Source organism: Pseudorasbora parva, chromosome 17 (genome assembly GCF_024679245.1).
Source record: "Pseudorasbora parva isolate DD20220531a chromosome 17, ASM2467924v1, whole genome shotgun sequence".
NCBI classification, from domain to species: Eukaryota; Metazoa; Chordata; class Actinopteri; order Cypriniformes; family Gobionidae; genus Pseudorasbora; species Pseudorasbora parva.
In genome coordinates, this window is record NC_090188.1 from 18,690,177 (window position 1) to 18,709,657 (window position 19,481).

Genomic DNA, 19,481 nt, shown 5'->3' on the forward strand with positions numbered 1-19,481 from the left:
TTGTTCCCCATACTTAAGTGTTTCATTTTATTTATTTCCCCCCTAAACTTTTAGAAATCTAAAATGTAATTATTAAACAATTTAATTATATTAAGTTGTTTATTTTAATCTATGGTCATTACTAATTTCTGTAAATTAAAAAGGGGAAGGGGTGGGCTTTGAATATTATTGTGAACAATTTGTGGCCTTATAGGGTCAAAACCACCGTCTTTTAAAGTGTTAGTTCACCCAAAAATGAAATTGATGTCATTAATGATTCACCCTAATGGCGTTCCACACCCGTAAGACCTCCGTTCATCATCGGAACACAGTTTAAGATATTTTATATTTTAGTCCCAGAGCATAATGCAGTCAATGCCCACTTCACTGTCCATGTCCAGAAAGCTAATAAAAACATCATCAAAGTAGTCCATATGTGACATCAGTTGGTTGATTAGAGTCTCTTGAAGCATCGAAAATACATTTTGGTCCAAAATTATCAAAAACTACGATTTTATTCAGCATTGTCTTCTCCTCCATGTGCCTCCAAAAAGAATCAAAAGGTTAATGAATCAGTGAATCGATCAAAGATTCGGGTCGCCAATGTCACGTGATTTCAGCAGTTTCAGCAGTTCGCTGAATGTATTTTCGATGCTTCAAGAGACTCTAACCAACCAACTGATGTCACATATGGACTACTTTGATGATGTTTTTATTAGCTTTCTGGACATGGACAGTGAAGTGGGCATTGACTGCATTATGCTCTGGGACTAAAATATAAAATATCTTAAACTGTGTTCCGATGATGAACGAAGGTCTTACGGGTGTGGAACGACATTAGGGTGAGTCATTAATGACATCAATTTCATTTTTGGTTAAACTAACCCTTTAAGGAACAATGGTAAGACTTGCTGTGAAGACTCTTTGCCTGCCACGGGGGATCCGTTTCACAAGTATTTTCATTATCATGAAATGTTCTGTTCACTTTTATGCTCCCATTTTGTATAATTCCTTAATTAAACATTGGCCAAGACCTGCAATGGGAGTGTCAGATAATGGAGTCAATGCAAAACACTGGAACTTGGGAACTACTGCCATAACCATGTTGGGTCTCAGGAGTCATTTTGAACAATACATTGGATGGCAGGTTTTTTGTTTTGTTTTTGTTTTGTTGTTGTTGCATGTGTCTCAACTACTTTAGCCCATCATTAAACTCATTAGTTCAATTAAGACTGAAACCAGATTGTAATTGCTCTTGGTGATTCACTATATATAACTGACAGAGCCAGAGAAAGATCTCACATCTTTACTACAACAAAGAGAGCTACGCATTTAGTTGTTGTTGCTGTTGTTGTTTTACAAACATCTTTTACAATCTGCTTGTGGTTGTACATGATATTAAAACGTTGTGGATGTTCAACAAGACCATTTGTACCTCCTGGCGATGGAATGTAAGTTTTTATTTTAGAAATAATTTTATTTTTTGGTTGATTTTCGGTTTTCAAAAACCAATTTAAGTGGCACATTAAGGCTTGGGGAAAGTTTGCCCAATTAATAAAAATAAATGTAATGTATATCTCATATTACTTTGACTACATTTCTCTTGGTAGAATTTGTATACTAAAACTGTTTCTGTTTGCCTTCTTCATCTGTCTTTGTCAGGGTTTTAGGTTAAATTTACAGACACAGCAATCCTCATAAGTGGAAAGAAACTGAGAAAGAGAAACACGAACAAACAAACACAAGATGTCTCTGCTTATCTCAGAATACGTACAATTTATTACTCTTTACTTAAAGAGTAAGGATGCAATGGTCTTCAATGGTTTCATAGGTTTAGGAACAGTGGTCGGTCAGACAGCATACAATGTCATGGCTTTTAACTGTCCATGTTCCCCAAAGAAGAATTACCTGTACGGTCTGGCTGCCATTGGCGTACCAGCCCTGGCTTTCTTTGTCATTGGGATGATACTGAATCAAAACACCTGGGACGTTGTGTCAGAGTGTCGCACCAGAAAATGCCAAAAATTATCAATGACTGCTGCTTTTGCTCTGCTGAGCTCTGTTGTGGGAAGAGCAGCCGTTGCCCCCATCACTTGGTCTGTTATTTCCCTCCTGCGAGGGGAGGCATATGTCTGTGCTTTTAGTGAGTTCATGAACCCCTCATCTTTTGGCAATTTCTCTTCAAATACACTTGGTCCGGAAATCATGGCCCGGTTTCCATGCAAGGATGTACCTGCTCCATTTATGAACTACTCAGGAGACGTTGAACGCCAATTAAAGTATGAATCCCAGGTACTTATCACTTTTCATAGTCTTACAGTCCTTAAATTGCATGAACACTTCTGATATGTATAACCTCATTTTTCTCTTCTTCATCTAGCTGTTGGGCTGGTTGCTAGTGGGAATCATCTCGCTCTCCGTTTTTCTCCTTCTCTGTCTGAAAAATTGCATTTCTCCTCTTGGCTATCATCAGGAGGCATACTGGTCCCAGTACTGTTCCAGCGAACAAGCTCTTTTCCAGCGTACAGCTGAAGTGCACGCTAAATACAATGCGGCTGAAAACGTCAAGAGTTTTTTTGGCTTTGTGGCTTTGGAAAATCAGGAGAAGGAACTTCTAGCAGACTGCACCGGAATTAAGATTGCCATTCCCAGACTGGAGTGGAACCGCGTCACTGGTGTTTACATGTACAGAGAGATCGATGGCACTCCCATGTACAGCCGCTTGAACAAATGGGCCATGTACTCAAATGAGCATGACTGTTAAGTACTTCACAAAGAAATGGACATTTTATCCTTTGCCTATGACAATTAAGTGTCTAATTAATGAATAATATGTATACACACCTAAAAACTAATATATTTGGTATTAAGAAACACCCAAGAAATATGTGTGCCATATAGGAAATTTTAAAAAATGCAAAGAATTGTTCATGTAACAGATTTCAAAGGTTTTTTCAATCAAGTAATTTTCTGATATATAGGCTATTTTTTATATCCGAGATTACATGCTAGTATTGTGTTGTTTATTTTGCTTGTTAGAAGTAGAAAGCTAAATGATTATAATTGCAATGTAAACATCATTAAAACTTTATAGCAACCAAATAAACTAACAATATATATTACTAGACAATGCTCTAGGGACTGTGTCCCTTGACCCCTGCAATGATGAAGGCTGTTGGATCAAGATACACAACCTTTCAGTAATCAGACTTTTTACTAATGTGCCACAACCAATAACTTTTTCCCAAAAGAGACACCAAGTTAAATGTCAAACAGCCTATCACTGAGATGACCTAACAACATTGGTGCTTAATGTTAAGCTGTTTTAAAATTGTCATATGGGTATATTGCAGGCATAATCTTAGTTTTAAATATTTGCAGGAGGTGTTAAATTTTATAGTTGTGTACAATATACATCTGCTTTGCTTATAATGAGACCCACTGTCCATTAAAATGGACAATGAATAAAAAAAACTATATTATTTATGTAGTTTAGATATAAAATATGTTTTAATTGTATTATGCTTAAAGGGATAGTTCACTTTGAAATAAAATTTTGATATGTTATAGCTTACCTCATGGGCATCCGAGATGTAGGAGTATTTGTTTCCCCAGTAGTTTCAATTTTGATTATTTTAGGTCAAACCGTTCTTGTCTGAGCCTCACATAATGCAGGTCTATGGTCACCACCTCAAAGAGCATACACAGAGAAGTCCAAATTAAACAATCCCCCATCGTAAGTACACACTGATGGCCTAAGACACGAAACGAGCGGTTTGTGTGAGAAAACGAACAGTATTTATATCGTTTTTACCTCTTGTACACCACAGGAAACACGCACGCGCGCCCTCGGATTAGTCGGACGTAGTGGTGTACAAGAGGTAAAAACTATATAAATACTGTTGGTTTTCTCACACAAACCACTCGTTTCGTGTCTTAGGCCATCAGTGTGTATTTACGATGAGGGACTATTTAATTTGGACTTCTCTGTGTATGCTCTTTGAGGTGGTGACCATAGACCTGCATTATGTGAGGCACAGACAAGAACGGTTTGACCTAAAATGATCAAAATTGAAACTACTCGGGAAACAAATACTCCTACATCTCGGATGCCCATGAGGTAAGCTAAAACATATCAAAATTTTATTTCAAAGTGAACTATCCCTTTAAATTACTATATTTAGATACAAAATTATATATATATATATATATATATTTTATTCAGCCTTTGTCTGTCTCAGCCTGCCACGTTAATTTTAAATGTAATAATTTGGGTGGCACCAAATAAATAACTTAGTTATGACTAAAAGCTCACCTAGATTTACTGTGACGCTGGTGCGTTGGAGGCCTGTCTAAAACCAGTATTATTAGATGGTTCTGTCATGTTAAAACATCTGTGAAGTGAGTGACCTGGCTCACTGGGCACTAGCTTAGGCACAGCCATCAACACCATTAGGACATTTCACTGTTTGCCACCCCACTTCCTGTGTTTGTGACATTCCATAGAAGATTATGTTAATTGTGCAGGAGAGCGAGGAGCAGAATTTTAGAAAGTTTGACAATCAGCATCAGTCGTTCTCTTCCATTGGATCTATCCTGTCTGGCGGAAGAAAACCAGTTGCCAAATTTTGTCTGAAAGGTAAGTTACTCAACATTTACTAGGGCTATAGCAAATTTTACATATTTTTCATCAAGATGGCCAGTCTATTTGAGTGATGTCATTGTGTAGTCTATTCTACCTGATGCAGTTTTACATCATTTTGTGATTACAGTATCAAACAATGACACCACAATAAACTTTTAGCAAAAAACGACCTGTCTCTAGCTTCGTGAATCTGTTTGCGTCACAATCCCGTGGCCTTTTCACACCACAAGGACAATAACTAATGATAACTATGAAGACAAGACTATAAAAATTATTCTAGATGTGAAGGAATATCACATAGTCCACATCACAACTAAAATTATACCAGCACAGAGAAACAATATTGTTGGAATCACATTCACAAAGATTATTTCCAGTAGAATGATAAAACTATTGCAGCCATCAGACTATAGTGGTTAAACCACTTCATTTCGTGCTCTTTTTATTTATTGCCTTTTTTTCGTATCACATATGTTAGTAATCATCACAAATTAGGTATCATTCGAAAGCTTATGAACTTAAAATTCTAAGAAAACCATTTTGAAATGAGACATTGCATTTCCATGGAAATGATACTTTAGTGTGCTCCTCCCATAGTGTGCGATGTCAGGTTTCATATTACAACATTGATTTGAATTACTTTGTATTCAAAAATGTTTTAATCTTATGACAAAACATATCTTCGGAAAGGTCTGAGTCTCGAGGTTTGGTGACACTTAATGTGCTATTGAAATTGTAATGATTTTGGGTCGTTTACAATCGTAATGTTATGGTTTTGTTCATTTGTTATTGTGCAATCCTGTCTTGGACTTTTTCACAAAAAAAATCTAATATCAACACAATCTCATCAGAAAAAGGAAAGAATAACCCCTATAATAATGGGGAAACCATCTCTCCAGCTGACTTTTTTTGCTGGATGTGAGGAGTTTTTTCATTTATGCTGCCCATCCTGTTTTAGTTAAATGCTCATACTTTCCACTGGGGCTGGAACCAGATGTAATTCCTGCTGATGATTCAGCGGCAGCGCTGCTGCACACAAAAGAAAGAGAGAAGGAGGGATCTCTCAACTTCCACATGAACTATACCTACTGAAATCTCATTTGTTTTAAAGGCTTCTTTTGTTGTCTGAATTTAGTTGTACATATTGTAACTTTATGGATGTTCAGCAAGACCATTTGTACCTCATTGCAATGGAATGTAAGTCTTTCTGTTTCTGTATGGTTTTCAGCTAGGCTTCTATTTTAGGCTCAAAGTGTCACGCTGAGACTTGCCCAAAGAGAATTTGTCTCGAAAAGCTTTTCTGCTCGAAATTAGTCTTTGAATTTAACGTGTCTCATAGTAATCCGAACTGTGCACATGCATATTTCTTTTTATCTATGTTTCTCTGTTTATTTAGATTTTTTGAGTATGTTTCTGCTTTCTTGTATGATGGTTTCAGATAACAAAAAAGAACTCAATCATCAATTCAATCATCGGACTTTGTCATTGTTTTAGGTTTAATTTACAAAGACTCTCCTTAAAGACTTTGTTTAGTCGCTGTTAATTCACATTAAGAAAATCAGGACAAGATGGCTTCTCTCATCTCAGAAAACTTCAAATTTATTGCACTCTTCTTCAAGAGTAAGGATGTCATGATCTTCAATGGTCTCATAGGTTTAGGAACAGTGGTCAGTCAGACAGCATACAATATTTTTGCATTTAACTGTCCATGCTCCCCAAAGAAGAATTACCTGTACGGTCTAGCTGCCATTGGCGTACCAGCCCTAGCTTTCTTTGTCATTGGCTTGATGCTCAATCGAAATACCTGGGATGTTGTGTCAGAGTGTCGCACCAGAAAATGCCGGAAACTCTCAATGACTGCTGCTTTTGCTCTGTTGGGCTCCATTGTGGGAAGAGCAGCCGTTGCCCCCATCACTTGGTCTGTTATATCCCTCCTGCGAGGGGAGGCATATGTCTGTGCTTTGAGTGAGTTTGTAGACCCCTCTTCTTTGGATAATTTCCCTCCTACTACAAAGATTCCAGAAACCATGGCCCGGTTTCCATGCAAGGATTTACCTGCTCCATTTATGAACTACTCAAGAGTGATTGAACGCCAGCTACAATATGAATCCCAGGTAGGCCCTACTTATCACTTTAAAATAGTTTTGTAATAGTCCTTAATTGAATTAATACTTCTGATTTCATGAAAAAATGTCTTCTGTATGATATGTAACCTCTTTTTCTCGTTTATTCATCTAGTTGTTGGGCTGGTTGCTGGTGGGAATCATCTCCCTCACAGTCTTTCTGCTCCTTTGTCTAAAACACTGCTGCTCTACCCTTGGATACCAGCAGGAGGCGTACTGGTCCCAGTATCGTTCCACCGAACAAGATATTTTCCAACGTACAGCTGAAGTGCACGCTAAATACAATGCAGCTGAATGTGTCAAGAGCTTCTTTGGCTTTGCGGCTTTGGAAAATCATGAGAAGGAGCTTCTTGAAAGCTGTCAGGGAATAAAAAATGTAATTCCCAGACTGGAGTGGAACCGCGTGACTGGTGTTTACATGTACAGAGAGATCGATGACACTCCCCTGTACAGCCGCTTGAACAAATGGGACGTGTATACAAAGGAGTGCAGCGATTGAAAATGAATTTGAGGGTAACAAGTTGTGTGTTGTTTAATTCTCTTTTCAGTGGCCGTTTTATAGTTGTTATTATTATTATTTTGCATAGTAAACATGCTTTGGTATGAAACATGGTACATGCTTTATTTTAAAAGTTATTACTAAAGGCTGTATAGGCCTGTTTTATTAAAAATATATATTTTTCCATTTTTAAAATATGTATTAGTTTTGTAGAGAGGCGATTGGCAGCTCAAATATATTTTCATATGCACAACAGTCTATTTGTTCTGTTTTAGGATACATAATGTACTCTCAGGTTGAGATGACCTCGTGTTATCCTTTGCTAAGCAATAAAGTGCATCTGACAAATTAGTGTCTAATGATAAATAACATCTTCAGTAGTACAACGAAACACCTTATTATTTTAACTGACATAATGAAATGTAATTTATGTACATTTAATACTTTTAGCAGATGATTTTATGCAGAATGACCTCCAAAAGTGGTTAGCATCACAAGATCAACAGATGGCAAAAGTGAAATTTGTAATGCTAATGAAGTGTTTCCTGTACAAATACAAACAAGTACTGCACATAAATCTACTAAATCTGATGCAGATACAACACTGCCTGCACTCTTAAAAATAAAGTTTCTTTATTGGCTTCTGTGGTTCTATGGGGCATACCTTTAAAGGCACAATATGTAAGATTTTTTGATTAAACTATCCAAAAACCACTAGGAAAATTATACACATTTTGTTGACATTGCACAAGTTTACATTATCACAAATGTTTCCAACAATGTTTAAACCCAGAGAAAGAAGCTATTTTAACTGTATGACATCATACCTGCGTAACCCTCGATTTTATTTTGTAGAAACCATGGAAACACCAAAGACGTGTTATGTGTTTTATTAGACAGGAGAGCAACTGTTTGGATACATTCATCGACAAAAATTAAATCATTGTTATATTGTTCAACACATTTATTCTTATTGATTAAATCTCGTTTTCTCGATGTACCACAAGTACAATATTGATCTTACAGCAGTGTGCAACAAGTGTTTCATAGTAGCTGCTGAGCGAACACACAGATTCGCATTATATTATAACTTTCAACACACTCAAATAATGTATCTAATATGATAAAATAGCGCTGCATTACCCCACTTTTCTGGCATGACCAGAAAAGGCGTACGCGGTTGTCTGCGGCATAAAAGCTCTGCGAAATCAAGGCGCCATCAAGCTACTCCTTTGCTTTGAATAAGCAACCTCTAGCGGCAAAAAAAATACATATTGTGGCTTTAACATAGAACCAATTCTACAAAAGTGTCTTATAGTGGAAAAAGGTTCTTTAATAAATAACCTAAAAAAATTACAACCTTGGAAGATGTATAAAACTAACTGCCTTGGATGCTAGGACAGTACTTTGAACTTGAGAAAGCCTTTGAGGGGGTGGACCAGAGATGTGACATGGGAGTACATGGGAAGGTTGAATATCAGTCGGGCTGCAGAGGTTTGTTTGCATATGCTAGGAGGTAGTCCAGGAGTTGCAGTAGTTGAGACAAGAGCAGTCTCGTTAGTCAGACTAGTGCTTACTACAGTCTGGCAAATGTTCTGCAGAAGAAATCTGCATGGTATAACTGTGGTTAGTAAGTGGGTTGCAATTGACAAGACATTGTCCAGTGTGACGCTAAGATTTTTTGCTTTCTGTGTGGGTGAGATGTTGAGTTTTCTATTGAAATGATAAGGTCTTGGCAAAGGGTGCTTTTTGGCTTGAATGAACAACAGCTTGGTTTTTGATCATTTCAGCTTTCGGGTGATGGGTGTTCATCCAGGCAGAGATGATTGCCAAGCGTGCAGTGATTTGTGAGGGTTGTCTGAGGGTGTGAAAATAAAGGATTAATTGAGTATAGTTTAAAAAAAATTGATAATATAAAACAGTGACAGTGAAGGAAGCGACAGGGTGATTGATTTGGTGGGAGAATAGAAATGGTCAGATTACTAATCCCTTTGGATTTCATGGGGTTGGTGAAGAGGTCAAGTGGATCTTTTCATGATATTTGTTCATATGTCCAGTTAACTGAGGGCTGAGAGAAAAATTTGGTGGCTCAAATTCATCAGAGTTTACTGGAAGCAAGTTCACAAATTAAAATCTTAAAAGTGCAACACAAAAGTAATGTGACTGCATCATTTGCTCAGAGTAGACAAGAAATGTAAGTTTTGTGAATCAATCAATAGATTTTGTGGCATAATGGGTTACTGTGAGACACTTACAATGGAAGTGAATGGTGGCCATTTGTAAACATTAAAATGCTTACTGTTTAAATCGTATAGCTAGAAGATGTAAATAATACTCATGTTTACACGGTTTTAAAGTTAAAAGGGCTTATTGCTTTTAGCTGTAATGTTATTTAATATTATATACCTTAAAGCACAAATAATATTCAAATTCAGAAATAATTAAGAATGAATTATGAGATATTTTTAAATCATGCAAAATGTATTTAATCTATGTAAAAGATTATGTAAAACACCTTTTATCAATTCACACTGATATTGTGCAACAGGATACACTAGTTGCATATTTCCTTTCGATGCATGACTGGAACTGTGTAATTATCTGTATTTTTATTTTTATTTATTTATTTGCTGTGACAAAATCACTGGCGTCACTGCTTCTGTCACATGCTCTTTTTTATTTATTTATTTTTGCTTTATGGTAGGGTTGCTCTCAGAATATCCTCAGATTCTATCCTAATCTATTCCCGCTTTTGCGGCAGTCTCTCGCTGTTTTTACTCTGTTGTCTTTTGCTGTTTTTGTGACTGCCAGTCAAGCTAAGTGTACCATCCCTCATTCCCCTTCACATCCCTGTGTTACACAGACTCATCAGAGAAAATCTGACTCTGCCTGGCTGTCTGCTCGCCTGGCCACCGTCACCTCCTAATAGCCTTCAGCTGGAGAGAAGTAGGAGGAAGAGAAAGAGCACAGGATAGAAAAAGAGAGGGGGAGAGCGAGGAGGGGGCGGGTGAAAGGAGAGCTGTGATCCAGACAGCGAATCACATGAGCAGAGATCTGTTTACAAACTGAGCAGGAGAGAAGTCATCGGCACCATTACGTGGAGGCAGGGCTGCTGGAAAAGGCGACAGGAAACACACAGGAATCTCATCACTTTGTCTGGAAAATGCATTTTATCCTTTGTGTATTTGCAGCAGAGAAGCCAGACCAGATGGTGTGAGGAAGACACAGCTTTGAATGGGCTGCACTCACAAGCTCTCGCTCTGACGGCTGTATGCCACTGCTCTTCCTCTTTCTTTGTTACGGGGGAAAAAAAACGTTGATTGTAACGTGAGGGCGATAATCTTGAGCGAGAAGACTAAAGGAGAGTGGCTGACGGCAGCAGTGGAAGGGGTGAGCTTTGTGACAATGTTTTGAAGATAGACAAAGAAATCTGTGACTCTCTGTAACGTACATTTTCTCTCTCACTGCTTTGTTATCGTGACTCTACAGAGGTAAAAAATGAAACAAGCCAGTGACAACAACTTCACGTCAAGCGGAGGTAGATGGTGATCCTTTGTTGATGTGAAAAACACATCAGAAATTTTACATATATTGTGTGCTGCCGCTTGCTTTTGGATCATGATGCTGGAAAAAAGAGCACTTGGTTTTCTTTTAACTTGCCTGTGGTTGCGCAAAACGTTTTAGATACTGAGGAGTAGGTGTTGATATCTGTGCCTGTGTTGACACAGGTCTCGACAATGACTGACTTGTCTTTGTAAATGTTTCAACACAAAGAAAACAGAATCGCCCTGCCTCCCTCCATATGCCAGTGAAGAGCTTCTGGGTGACCGTAATGTGTTAACCAGAGGCACTGAAGATTTGAAGCTTTTGTGGTAGGAGTTTTGGAAGTGTAAAACTTGTAATATTCATCTAGTTTTGAGTGAGGGGATCGGCCCACTCCTTTGGCTCGGTTTCAACGTTGTCTCCTTGGACACAAGTTGCTGGATCATTTGGTACTGTGGAGCAATATAGCACCTATCCAGTGGTGTAACGGTGAGTATGAATCATAACCCCCTCCTCCTTTTGTTCCCTCAGTGGCTATAATCTGAGCTCCCTAACCATGTGTTATGCACAGAGCCACGACCCTCCCATTGGCTTTCTATCAATGTTTAACCAAAATGCTCCTTAAATTACTACCACCCCTCCTTCACCTGAAAACCCAAGCCTTTTTACCTTTCTCCTGTTTGGCAAACTCTTCCATGACCTGAACTTGTGCAGAGCACACACTTTGTGTCTGTCTGTTGTGAGAGACAAAACATTGTTTGGTTATTTGGCAGCATTCAACCCCTGCGGTCAGTTATTATTATTGTGTTCACCCAAATGGTGCTTCCTGCCTGGGATGGTGAGGCCTGCATATCTCTTGCCTCCCCCTCAACCCCTCATAGATAGACCAGATGGTGGCTTTATGGCAGAAAGGGTGCACCACTAGTGTTTGTCTTTATGCACAGACAATTGGCCAGGCTTCACTCTCGTTGCCAAATGCTCTCTCCTTTGAAAATGCAAATCTGTATCCAATAAGAAAAATAATAGTTTAATGTTTAAACTAAAGGAAATAAAACCCATTACTTGTATTTAAAGGGCTTGACATACAGTATACTGTTTAAATCATTGTTAACCTGCATTGTTTCCCCATTAGGAACTACTGATCCTGGAGCAGCATTTGTTTCTTTTCCTTCTTTTTTGTTTTGTTTTGTTGGAGTCGACCTATAAAGTAAAATTTGAGTGTCTTTTAAACCTTTTTACAAAAAGTGCACTAAGTAAAACACATTTTCATTTACTGTCTCGGCGCTTCAGCACAATGGAGCGTTTCTTGTCTGCTTTTGTTTAATCCACAAGCACAGCACAATGAAGTGTGTGTATGTCTTTTTATGTTAACAGTGTTTTAGTCTACGGCAGTTTGAAAATATTAACCGTCAAGCTATTGAAAACATTAATACTTTTGTCAGAAAGCCCAGGGCGATATTATTGATATCAAATGATATAGACAACTGAATCGTTTTGGATTAAGAGATGCCCATTTTTCTCCTATATACAACTAAAAGCCTTGTAACATCAGCTGAGTGTGTTTGTGTCGCTGTTTACATGTGTTGCCTCAGGATATAGGTTAAACCATTGTTGTCTGAACAATGTTCACTGCTCTGGAAATTCTCCAGCGTGTGATGAAATAGCTTGAACCCTGAAAGTCAACATGGTACATGCAGGACTTTTGGAGGACTTCTACAAGACTTAAGTAAATGAACAACTTAATAAATGAACACAAAAGATGGTCATTTTGAGAAGTGTTCTCAGTCAAAACAAAGACCATAATATTGCATCAATCTGACTGCATGAAAATTCTGCATTAATAATATGTTGTATTAACAGAGTGTGCATTAGAATGATTAGTCATGGTATTTTGCTGTTATTTGAAAAAATACAAAAAGAGAAAAAATCTTTTTTTTGTTGTATTTTATCCTCACTTGTTTTGAGGGATAGAACCCTGGTATGTTCTATAATAAACTATACAGTAAATAAAGAACTTTAAAAACAAAACCGGTTGCGCTTAGCTGTTGAACACATCATCCGACACCACACTGTGACATCTCTTGTTTTTCAGTTTTAAAAGATGTATTACAGTGAAAAGTTCATGCTGCTCGGTGAGGTCCAACAATGAGAGCAGTGTTACATGAAGTTGAGAAACACGAGGACAGTCCTCAGGCTCACAGTATGCAATATGCATGCAGGGGCCACTGAGAAGAGTACACATGAGAATCACAGGGATGTGTGTTGCCTTTCAAGGGTCTGACAAGAAATATGCGACCCACTCACTCACTTCATGACTGATGGGTGATCAAATCAATGTTTTAGTGATTAAAAAAAAAAGACTCACCATCAACTCAAAAAATATTTTTAACCAAAATATTTTTTCTCTTGCAGCATGCCTATGTGACACAGACTAAAGGATTACAGACAAGTTCTGCAAAATGACCACAGACATTACCGGTCGTCTTCCACTCAATGTCTATGTCATCATTCTTGGGATAGGCCTCTTCATCTTCATGTTGAGCATGATCTTCTGTTGTTACCTGTTCAGGTATACTTAATAAATAAATAACTAAATAGTTTAATTGTTATGGGTAAATAAAAATTAAGTTGGTAGGCTACTTGCTACAATAGAAATGCTATAAAATTGCATAATATTATAAGATAATTGGGCTGTATCATGCATCGCAAGGCAAGTAGCACATTTTATTTCTTACACAGTGGTAACTCAGTCCTTTCTGTAGTTATAAAAGAAAACAAATATCAATAATACAATAACAATACAATATTTCAGTAAGGTAAAATATAGTGCATCAAACTGCAGTGCAGTAGTGAAAGATTGAACGGTCATTAGTTAACATTATTAACATGAACTAACCATGAGCAGTACATTTGTTCATCTTTGTTAACATTAGTTAATACAAATTCAGCTGTTCATGTTAGTTCACAGTGCATTAACTAATGTTAACAAGATTTTAATAATGCATTAGTAAATGTTGAAATTACATTAACAAAGATAAATAAATGTTTTGTAAGTGTAGTTAACTAATGACCATTATTCTAAAGTGGCACAACATACTTTTTAATCTGTGTAAAGCAACAAACATTTTTATATTTCACAGACTGAGGCGACAGGGCACACAAGAACAATATGGATATAATGAGGTATGGTTAAGGTATATTTTTTTCTTTATGAGGAAGTATGCATTGAGTTTATGATAGACATATCAATTACTTTTTTTACAGGTCGTTCTAAAAGGTCCAGGGAAAAAATTGAGTCTTCTTGGAGTAAGTATCGGCCAAAATGAATACCTTTAGTTCACCTGAACATAAAAAATATATATAATTATTAAAATGTATTTACTCTCATGTCATTCCAAACCTGTATGTTTTATTACTATACATCTACATTTCTTTATTTCTTCTTTTTTCCAACAAGTTTATCCCTGTAGTTGAATGAACAATTTCTTGAACCATTACAATTGTTTAAATGTATTGAAATTGGAACATTTACATAAATACACTGTAAAAAATTTTTTTTGGTTTTTGTTGGGTTAAAAAAACTTAAAAAAGTAAGTAACCTGGTTGCCTTAAAATTTTGAGTTTATTGAAATTAAAAATTTAAGTTGATACAAGGAAATTTGTTTAATAAATAGAAACTCAAAATATTATTGTATCTGAACCACATAAAAAAATTGATAAATCATAAAAATAGCACTATTTGGCATGTTTCACTGGATTATCAAAAATAAAACACACACAATTACCCAATATGCTTACAAACATTTTTAATAATATTTTAATAAATGTTGTCAAATCTCAAAAAATGTTAATTGTATCAACTCAAAATTTTAATTTTAATGAACACAAAATTTTAAGGCAACCAGGTAACTTTTTTTCTAAATAATTTTTTACAGTGTAGAAAGCCTCTTGTTTGTCTGTTTTTCCCCTCCAATCATCCTCTTTCCCTTTGCAGCAGACCTGTGCAGTTTGTCTGGAAGAGTTTCGGAGCCGGGATGAACTAGGGGTTTGCCCTTGTTCTCATGCGTTTCACAAGAAGTAAGCTCTTTCACCATCTTGACACCCTTTCCAACCTTTCTCATTTGGTTTCTGTATTTTTGTAAATAATGCAATTGGATGCCACATTTTAAAACACTGATTGATGCATTACTATGTGAACATTTAAAACAACTGCATGCCATAGATTCCTGACACAGAATATTGGCAACTAATGCAAGAAGGAAAATATGGAGGAACTACAAATTAATCTGTCAAGGCATTGCCTTGAGGAACATCTGTCATACTGTTTGTTTCTCAAAGACATTCTAAAGTTTCAGCTTGTCATCTTTTGACATGGCTATAATGCAAAACAGCGTTGAGTCTATAGATAGCTGATGCATAACCCGTCTCTCCTCTTTTCACCTTGTCTCCTGCTCAGGTGTCTGGTGAAGTGGCTGGAAATCCGCAGCGTCTGCCCCATGTGCAACAAACCCATCTGCAGGCTCCAGCCAGACCCTCTGCAGGGGGCTGAGGGGCCCCAGAACCCCCTGGAGGTGTGACAGAAGAGGGACGTCGCTGCTCAGAGATAGGCAGGCTCTCGCACACACCTAAGAACAGCATTAAAAATCACCACACTACTGGAGCGGGTGGACTAGTCCCAAATACACATCCGCCGCCCCTGTCCACCAATCAACAGATTTCTCCTGCATAGATGGGGGGAGGGAAGGGAAGTGGGATTTTCCCAGTTGGAACTGAACTGATGTGCCGTGTTCTTGGTCATAGTGTACTGTAGCTTGCCTTGTGGACTCCAAAATGATGAAGAAGAATATTAAAACCAGGGGAGATGCACAAAACATGAGGTCTAAGTTGACACTGTGCAATATGTGCAATCATACAGTAGTCCCCGTCTAAGAGAGACTCTGGTCACTATTACTATCATGAAGAGTCAAGTTTAGGAATGCCTAGTTACAGAATCCAAAGTTAGGAGCTGCTCAGTGTCCCAAATCCTGACTTTAAGGATCTGTGAGCTCATCGTTTTTACTCTTGCCAATATTTTGACATTTCACACATTTATACATGTGTTTCTTTAGAGTGTTCTGAGTGCTAAAGGGACCTCATGGTCTTGGTGAGAACCCATGTTGTAATCTGGAACCTTCCAATTCGGATGGAATTTGGCCTAATTTAAGTTATTTAAGGTGAATGTTTTGTACTATATATGGCTCTCAATAAAATGTAAAGTTTCTGTGATGAAACCCATTTTTGTGTTTATTCATTTCTATGAAAAATTATATGACATTTCCATGAATAGAAACCTTTTTTTTTTGGAACATAAAAGATTGTTACCCTTGTTACCAAAAATCTGCAAATTACTTGTATCAGCTTTTTTATACTTTAATACTAAAAGGGATGCATAAAAGGATGAATTCACAAAAATATTCAGCACAACTGTTTTCAACAATGATAATAATAAAAATATATTTTTTGAGAAGCAAATCAGCATATTAGAATGATTTCTGAAGGACCATGTGACACTGAAGATTGTAGAAGTGAACGAAAAGTCAAACAAAATAATTTTTAAAATATATTAAAATATATGTCGTTTTTAAGTGTTTACTTCTTACTGAATTTTTAATCAAATAAATTCAGCTTTAGTGAGCATTACACTTTTGTCTTCTTTTTTCTATCTTCTATCTATCTAATCTTTCTATCTAACCCAGTCTAACCCAAACTTTGAAACATTAGTGCTTAAAGGGGGGGGGGGGGGGGCACACTCAGTATCAGTCAATCTCATGTCAATCTTGAGTACCTATAGAGTAGTATTGCATCCTTCATATCTCCGAAAAGTCTTTAGTTTTATTATATTTATAAAAGAAATATAGACTGTACCGAGTCTTTTTACGAAAAACACAGAGCGGCTGGAGGCGTATCGTGTGGGCGGAGCTACAGAATGACGAGCGCGCACAAAGCGGTAACGTCCTCAAGCGTGGAGAAGAAAACGCTACCCTAAATAAACCATCGCTATATCAATCAGATTCAACTAATACAGATATGATCCAGAATCAGATCCAGAGGCTGAAATAAATTGAACAGGAGAAACAACAACAGCAGGTTGTCCGTCTCTGTGGTATGTACTGTATTTAGTCGACATTTGTGTGTGTTTACTCGCAGTTTATGAGGACATGATTCGGTTTATGGACTATTGTATGCGACTAAACATTAGCCGTAGCAAGTAAAACGGTTTTGCACGTCAGACTAGTGTAACGTTATACATAGAACAACAATGGAGTAACCGTTAGCGCATTTGAATGATGAAGCACGCTTTGTGAGAACGCAAGGTTTATTTTTGGGTGGTTTTACAATAAACAAACTGACACCTATAGTGGTCAGCTAAACAAATGTATTTAAACACACACCATAGATATCATGCTCCATTGATCAAATTAACTAACGTTATACACGATAATGTTGTTTACTGATGTTTACTTACGCGACGATAGCCAAAAACATAGACATTTGAAGCAGTTTTACTCATCGCCTGCTTTCAAAGCACGACAGCGAACCTTTATCGCTGGGACCGCTCCATCAAAAACACAGTTCTTTGATAACTGTTGATTTTCGTGAGGTCCTGTGACAGCAGAGACCGTGGAGATCCACTTTTGCAACGCGACTGAAGCGCGATGTTGTGCCGTTTCAACGTTCAAATGCAGCGCTGCCTTCCCGGAATGCTGTGCTGAAGCGTTGAAGTCGCTTGACATCACCATAGGAATAAAGTGAAGCGCGGTGCGACAGAAGTGTTGCACGGACGACTGGATCTGCACCTGAGAGCAGTGTTTATGGGCGGCGTGCATTTCCTCTCTCGCTATGGTCACGCGCGCACCCTTCTGGGAGAAGAGCCCATACGGCCCATACAAGGACCTTCCACTCTGTCGACGTCAAGCCGACCCATACTCGAAAAAAACTCTCCGAAACTTGTGAGAAACAGGAAGGAATATTTTTGACACAGAAATACTCCATCAAACATCCAACAAAAAGCTCAGTATGCATGAAACAGCATTTCACCCCCCTTTTAAATATGATACTATCCAGAAGAAAATAAAAGATAATGAAGATAACCCTCCATAGCCCATAACATGTTTCTCCATGACTCAATGCAAAGTGACAAATGAAATTATGACTTATGTGATAACTGAATTATCTTCGTTTGAATTTCTCTGCATCTTCTATTTGTTATGCTTAAACAACACGCCTAGTGCAAGAGTCAGCAAAACACATTAATGAAAGTCTTGTTATTTTAAAAGCTATAGGGTGGTCAGCTCCTATAATCTTTGTGGCCAAGTGAATTGCTAGAAGCAGCTGCGGAGCTCAGAGACATGTTCTCTGAGTGTTGGACTGGACAAGCAATTCTTCTTATAAAAAAGAGGTGAATAATATTGTACAGATTTGCTGACATATGGGGATCTGCTGCAATGTGTTACTTGAGGATGTCTGACATTTTGCAAGGCTAAAATATTGCCTCAGAAAGGCCAATAAAGTGATAATATACACAAGGCTAGATTCACAGCTATGTCAATATATTAGCATTTATATGCATAATCATTAGCTTTAATTTCCTGTTTTGTTTTAAACTGTCACCACAAATTAGCATGTAGGCTACTTACAATGCCATGATTTACACTAGCTAACCACATGCAGTGACTCACACAGCAATGAAACACAGAGGCTTCACTTTCTGGTGCTCAAACTGAACACTTTTGTGAGTCGCTCTAAATGCTCGTTAATATTCTAAATACTTCTCATCCTTGTATAAATACTTGTGAAGGAAGTTTCTTCTCATCAAGGAGGAAATTAAGAAATATGCTTGCTTAGCCTACTAACGGATTAAATTAGAGCTTGTTTGTGTAGCAATGTATATTAACTCATATCAAATGACACCAAATTACCTTAAGCAACAGCTTCATCTTGGTGTTTACGCTTTGCTTATGGTCTTTTTTTCAACTGAAAGCAGTGAAAATTCATTAATAACTACTGAAAAGAGTGGACCGAGCGCCACCTGGAGGTCAGAATCACGTATGACTACAGCTCTGGAAAAAAATGAGACCACTTAACATTGTTTTTTAAATGTTAAGTGGTCTCATAAGTTCCAAAAAGCATTTAAAATCATATATAAAAAATAATAATTGATACCTGTATAAATGCATGAAAATAATGAGAAGCAGACAGAAAATACTGTAGGCACATTTGTATGTGTTTATTTTCAGAAGACACCATCCATCTCAATGTTCTAAAAAAGTGAAATTGATGTATTGTTGTATTGCAGCAAGAATTAAAAGGTTACCCCAAAATTAGCCCATCCTAGGTGTATATGACATTCTTCTTTCAGACGAATAAAATATAAAATATTAAAAAAATATTTATATTGAGTTATATTAACAATGTTATATTAACAATATGCTATGTCTGACCACATTGCACACCAGTTACATTACGTCTGAGCCTTCTGAACTGCTAGAGGCGGGCACTTTTTCCATAAGTTGAATACGAAAGGTGATTCGCCGGAAGCTAATTGACTTTATAAAGTTTTAAATGTGGATTTTTTTTTACACAAACGCATCGATTTGCTCCAGAAGGCCTTTATTAACCCCCCTAGCCGTGTGGACCAGTTTTATGATGGATA

The 19,481-nt window shown here is 37.3% G+C and overlaps 3 protein-coding genes across 3 annotated transcripts; all 3 read left to right on the top strand.

Annotated features, from left to right (window-relative positions):
• The first annotated feature begins 1,725 nt into the window (after positions 1-1,725).
• LOC137045529 (calcium homeostasis modulator protein 2-like) lies at positions 1,726-2,743 on the top strand. The gene is made up of 2 exons (XM_067422213.1): positions 1,726-2,271; positions 2,360-2,743. The coding sequence occupies exons 1-2, from the start codon at positions 1,726-1,728 to the stop codon at positions 2,741-2,743; spliced, it is 930 nt and encodes a 309-aa protein (XP_067278314.1).
• Positions 2,744-5,656: 2,913 nt separating this feature from the next.
• On the top strand, positions 5,657-10,235 carry LOC137045059 (calcium homeostasis modulator protein 2-like). The gene is made up of 4 exons (XM_067421517.1): positions 5,657-5,821; positions 6,063-6,738; positions 6,863-7,260; positions 10,110-10,235. Exons 2-3 carry the CDS (start codon positions 6,193-6,195, stop codon positions 7,244-7,246), a joined length of 930 nt encoding a protein of 309 aa, XP_067277618.1. The 5' UTR covers positions 5,657-5,821; positions 6,063-6,192; the 3' UTR covers positions 7,247-7,260; positions 10,110-10,235.
• Positions 10,236-13,216: 2,981 nt separating this feature from the next.
• On the top strand, positions 13,217-16,059 carry si:dkey-51a16.9 (RING finger protein 122). The gene is made up of 5 exons (XM_067421518.1): positions 13,217-13,358; positions 13,930-13,972; positions 14,054-14,095; positions 14,784-14,866; positions 15,246-16,059. Exons 1-5 carry the CDS (start codon positions 13,249-13,251, stop codon positions 15,364-15,366), a joined length of 399 nt encoding a protein of 132 aa, XP_067277619.1. The 5' UTR covers positions 13,217-13,248; the 3' UTR covers positions 15,367-16,059.
• Positions 16,060-19,481: the final 3,422 nt, after the last annotated feature.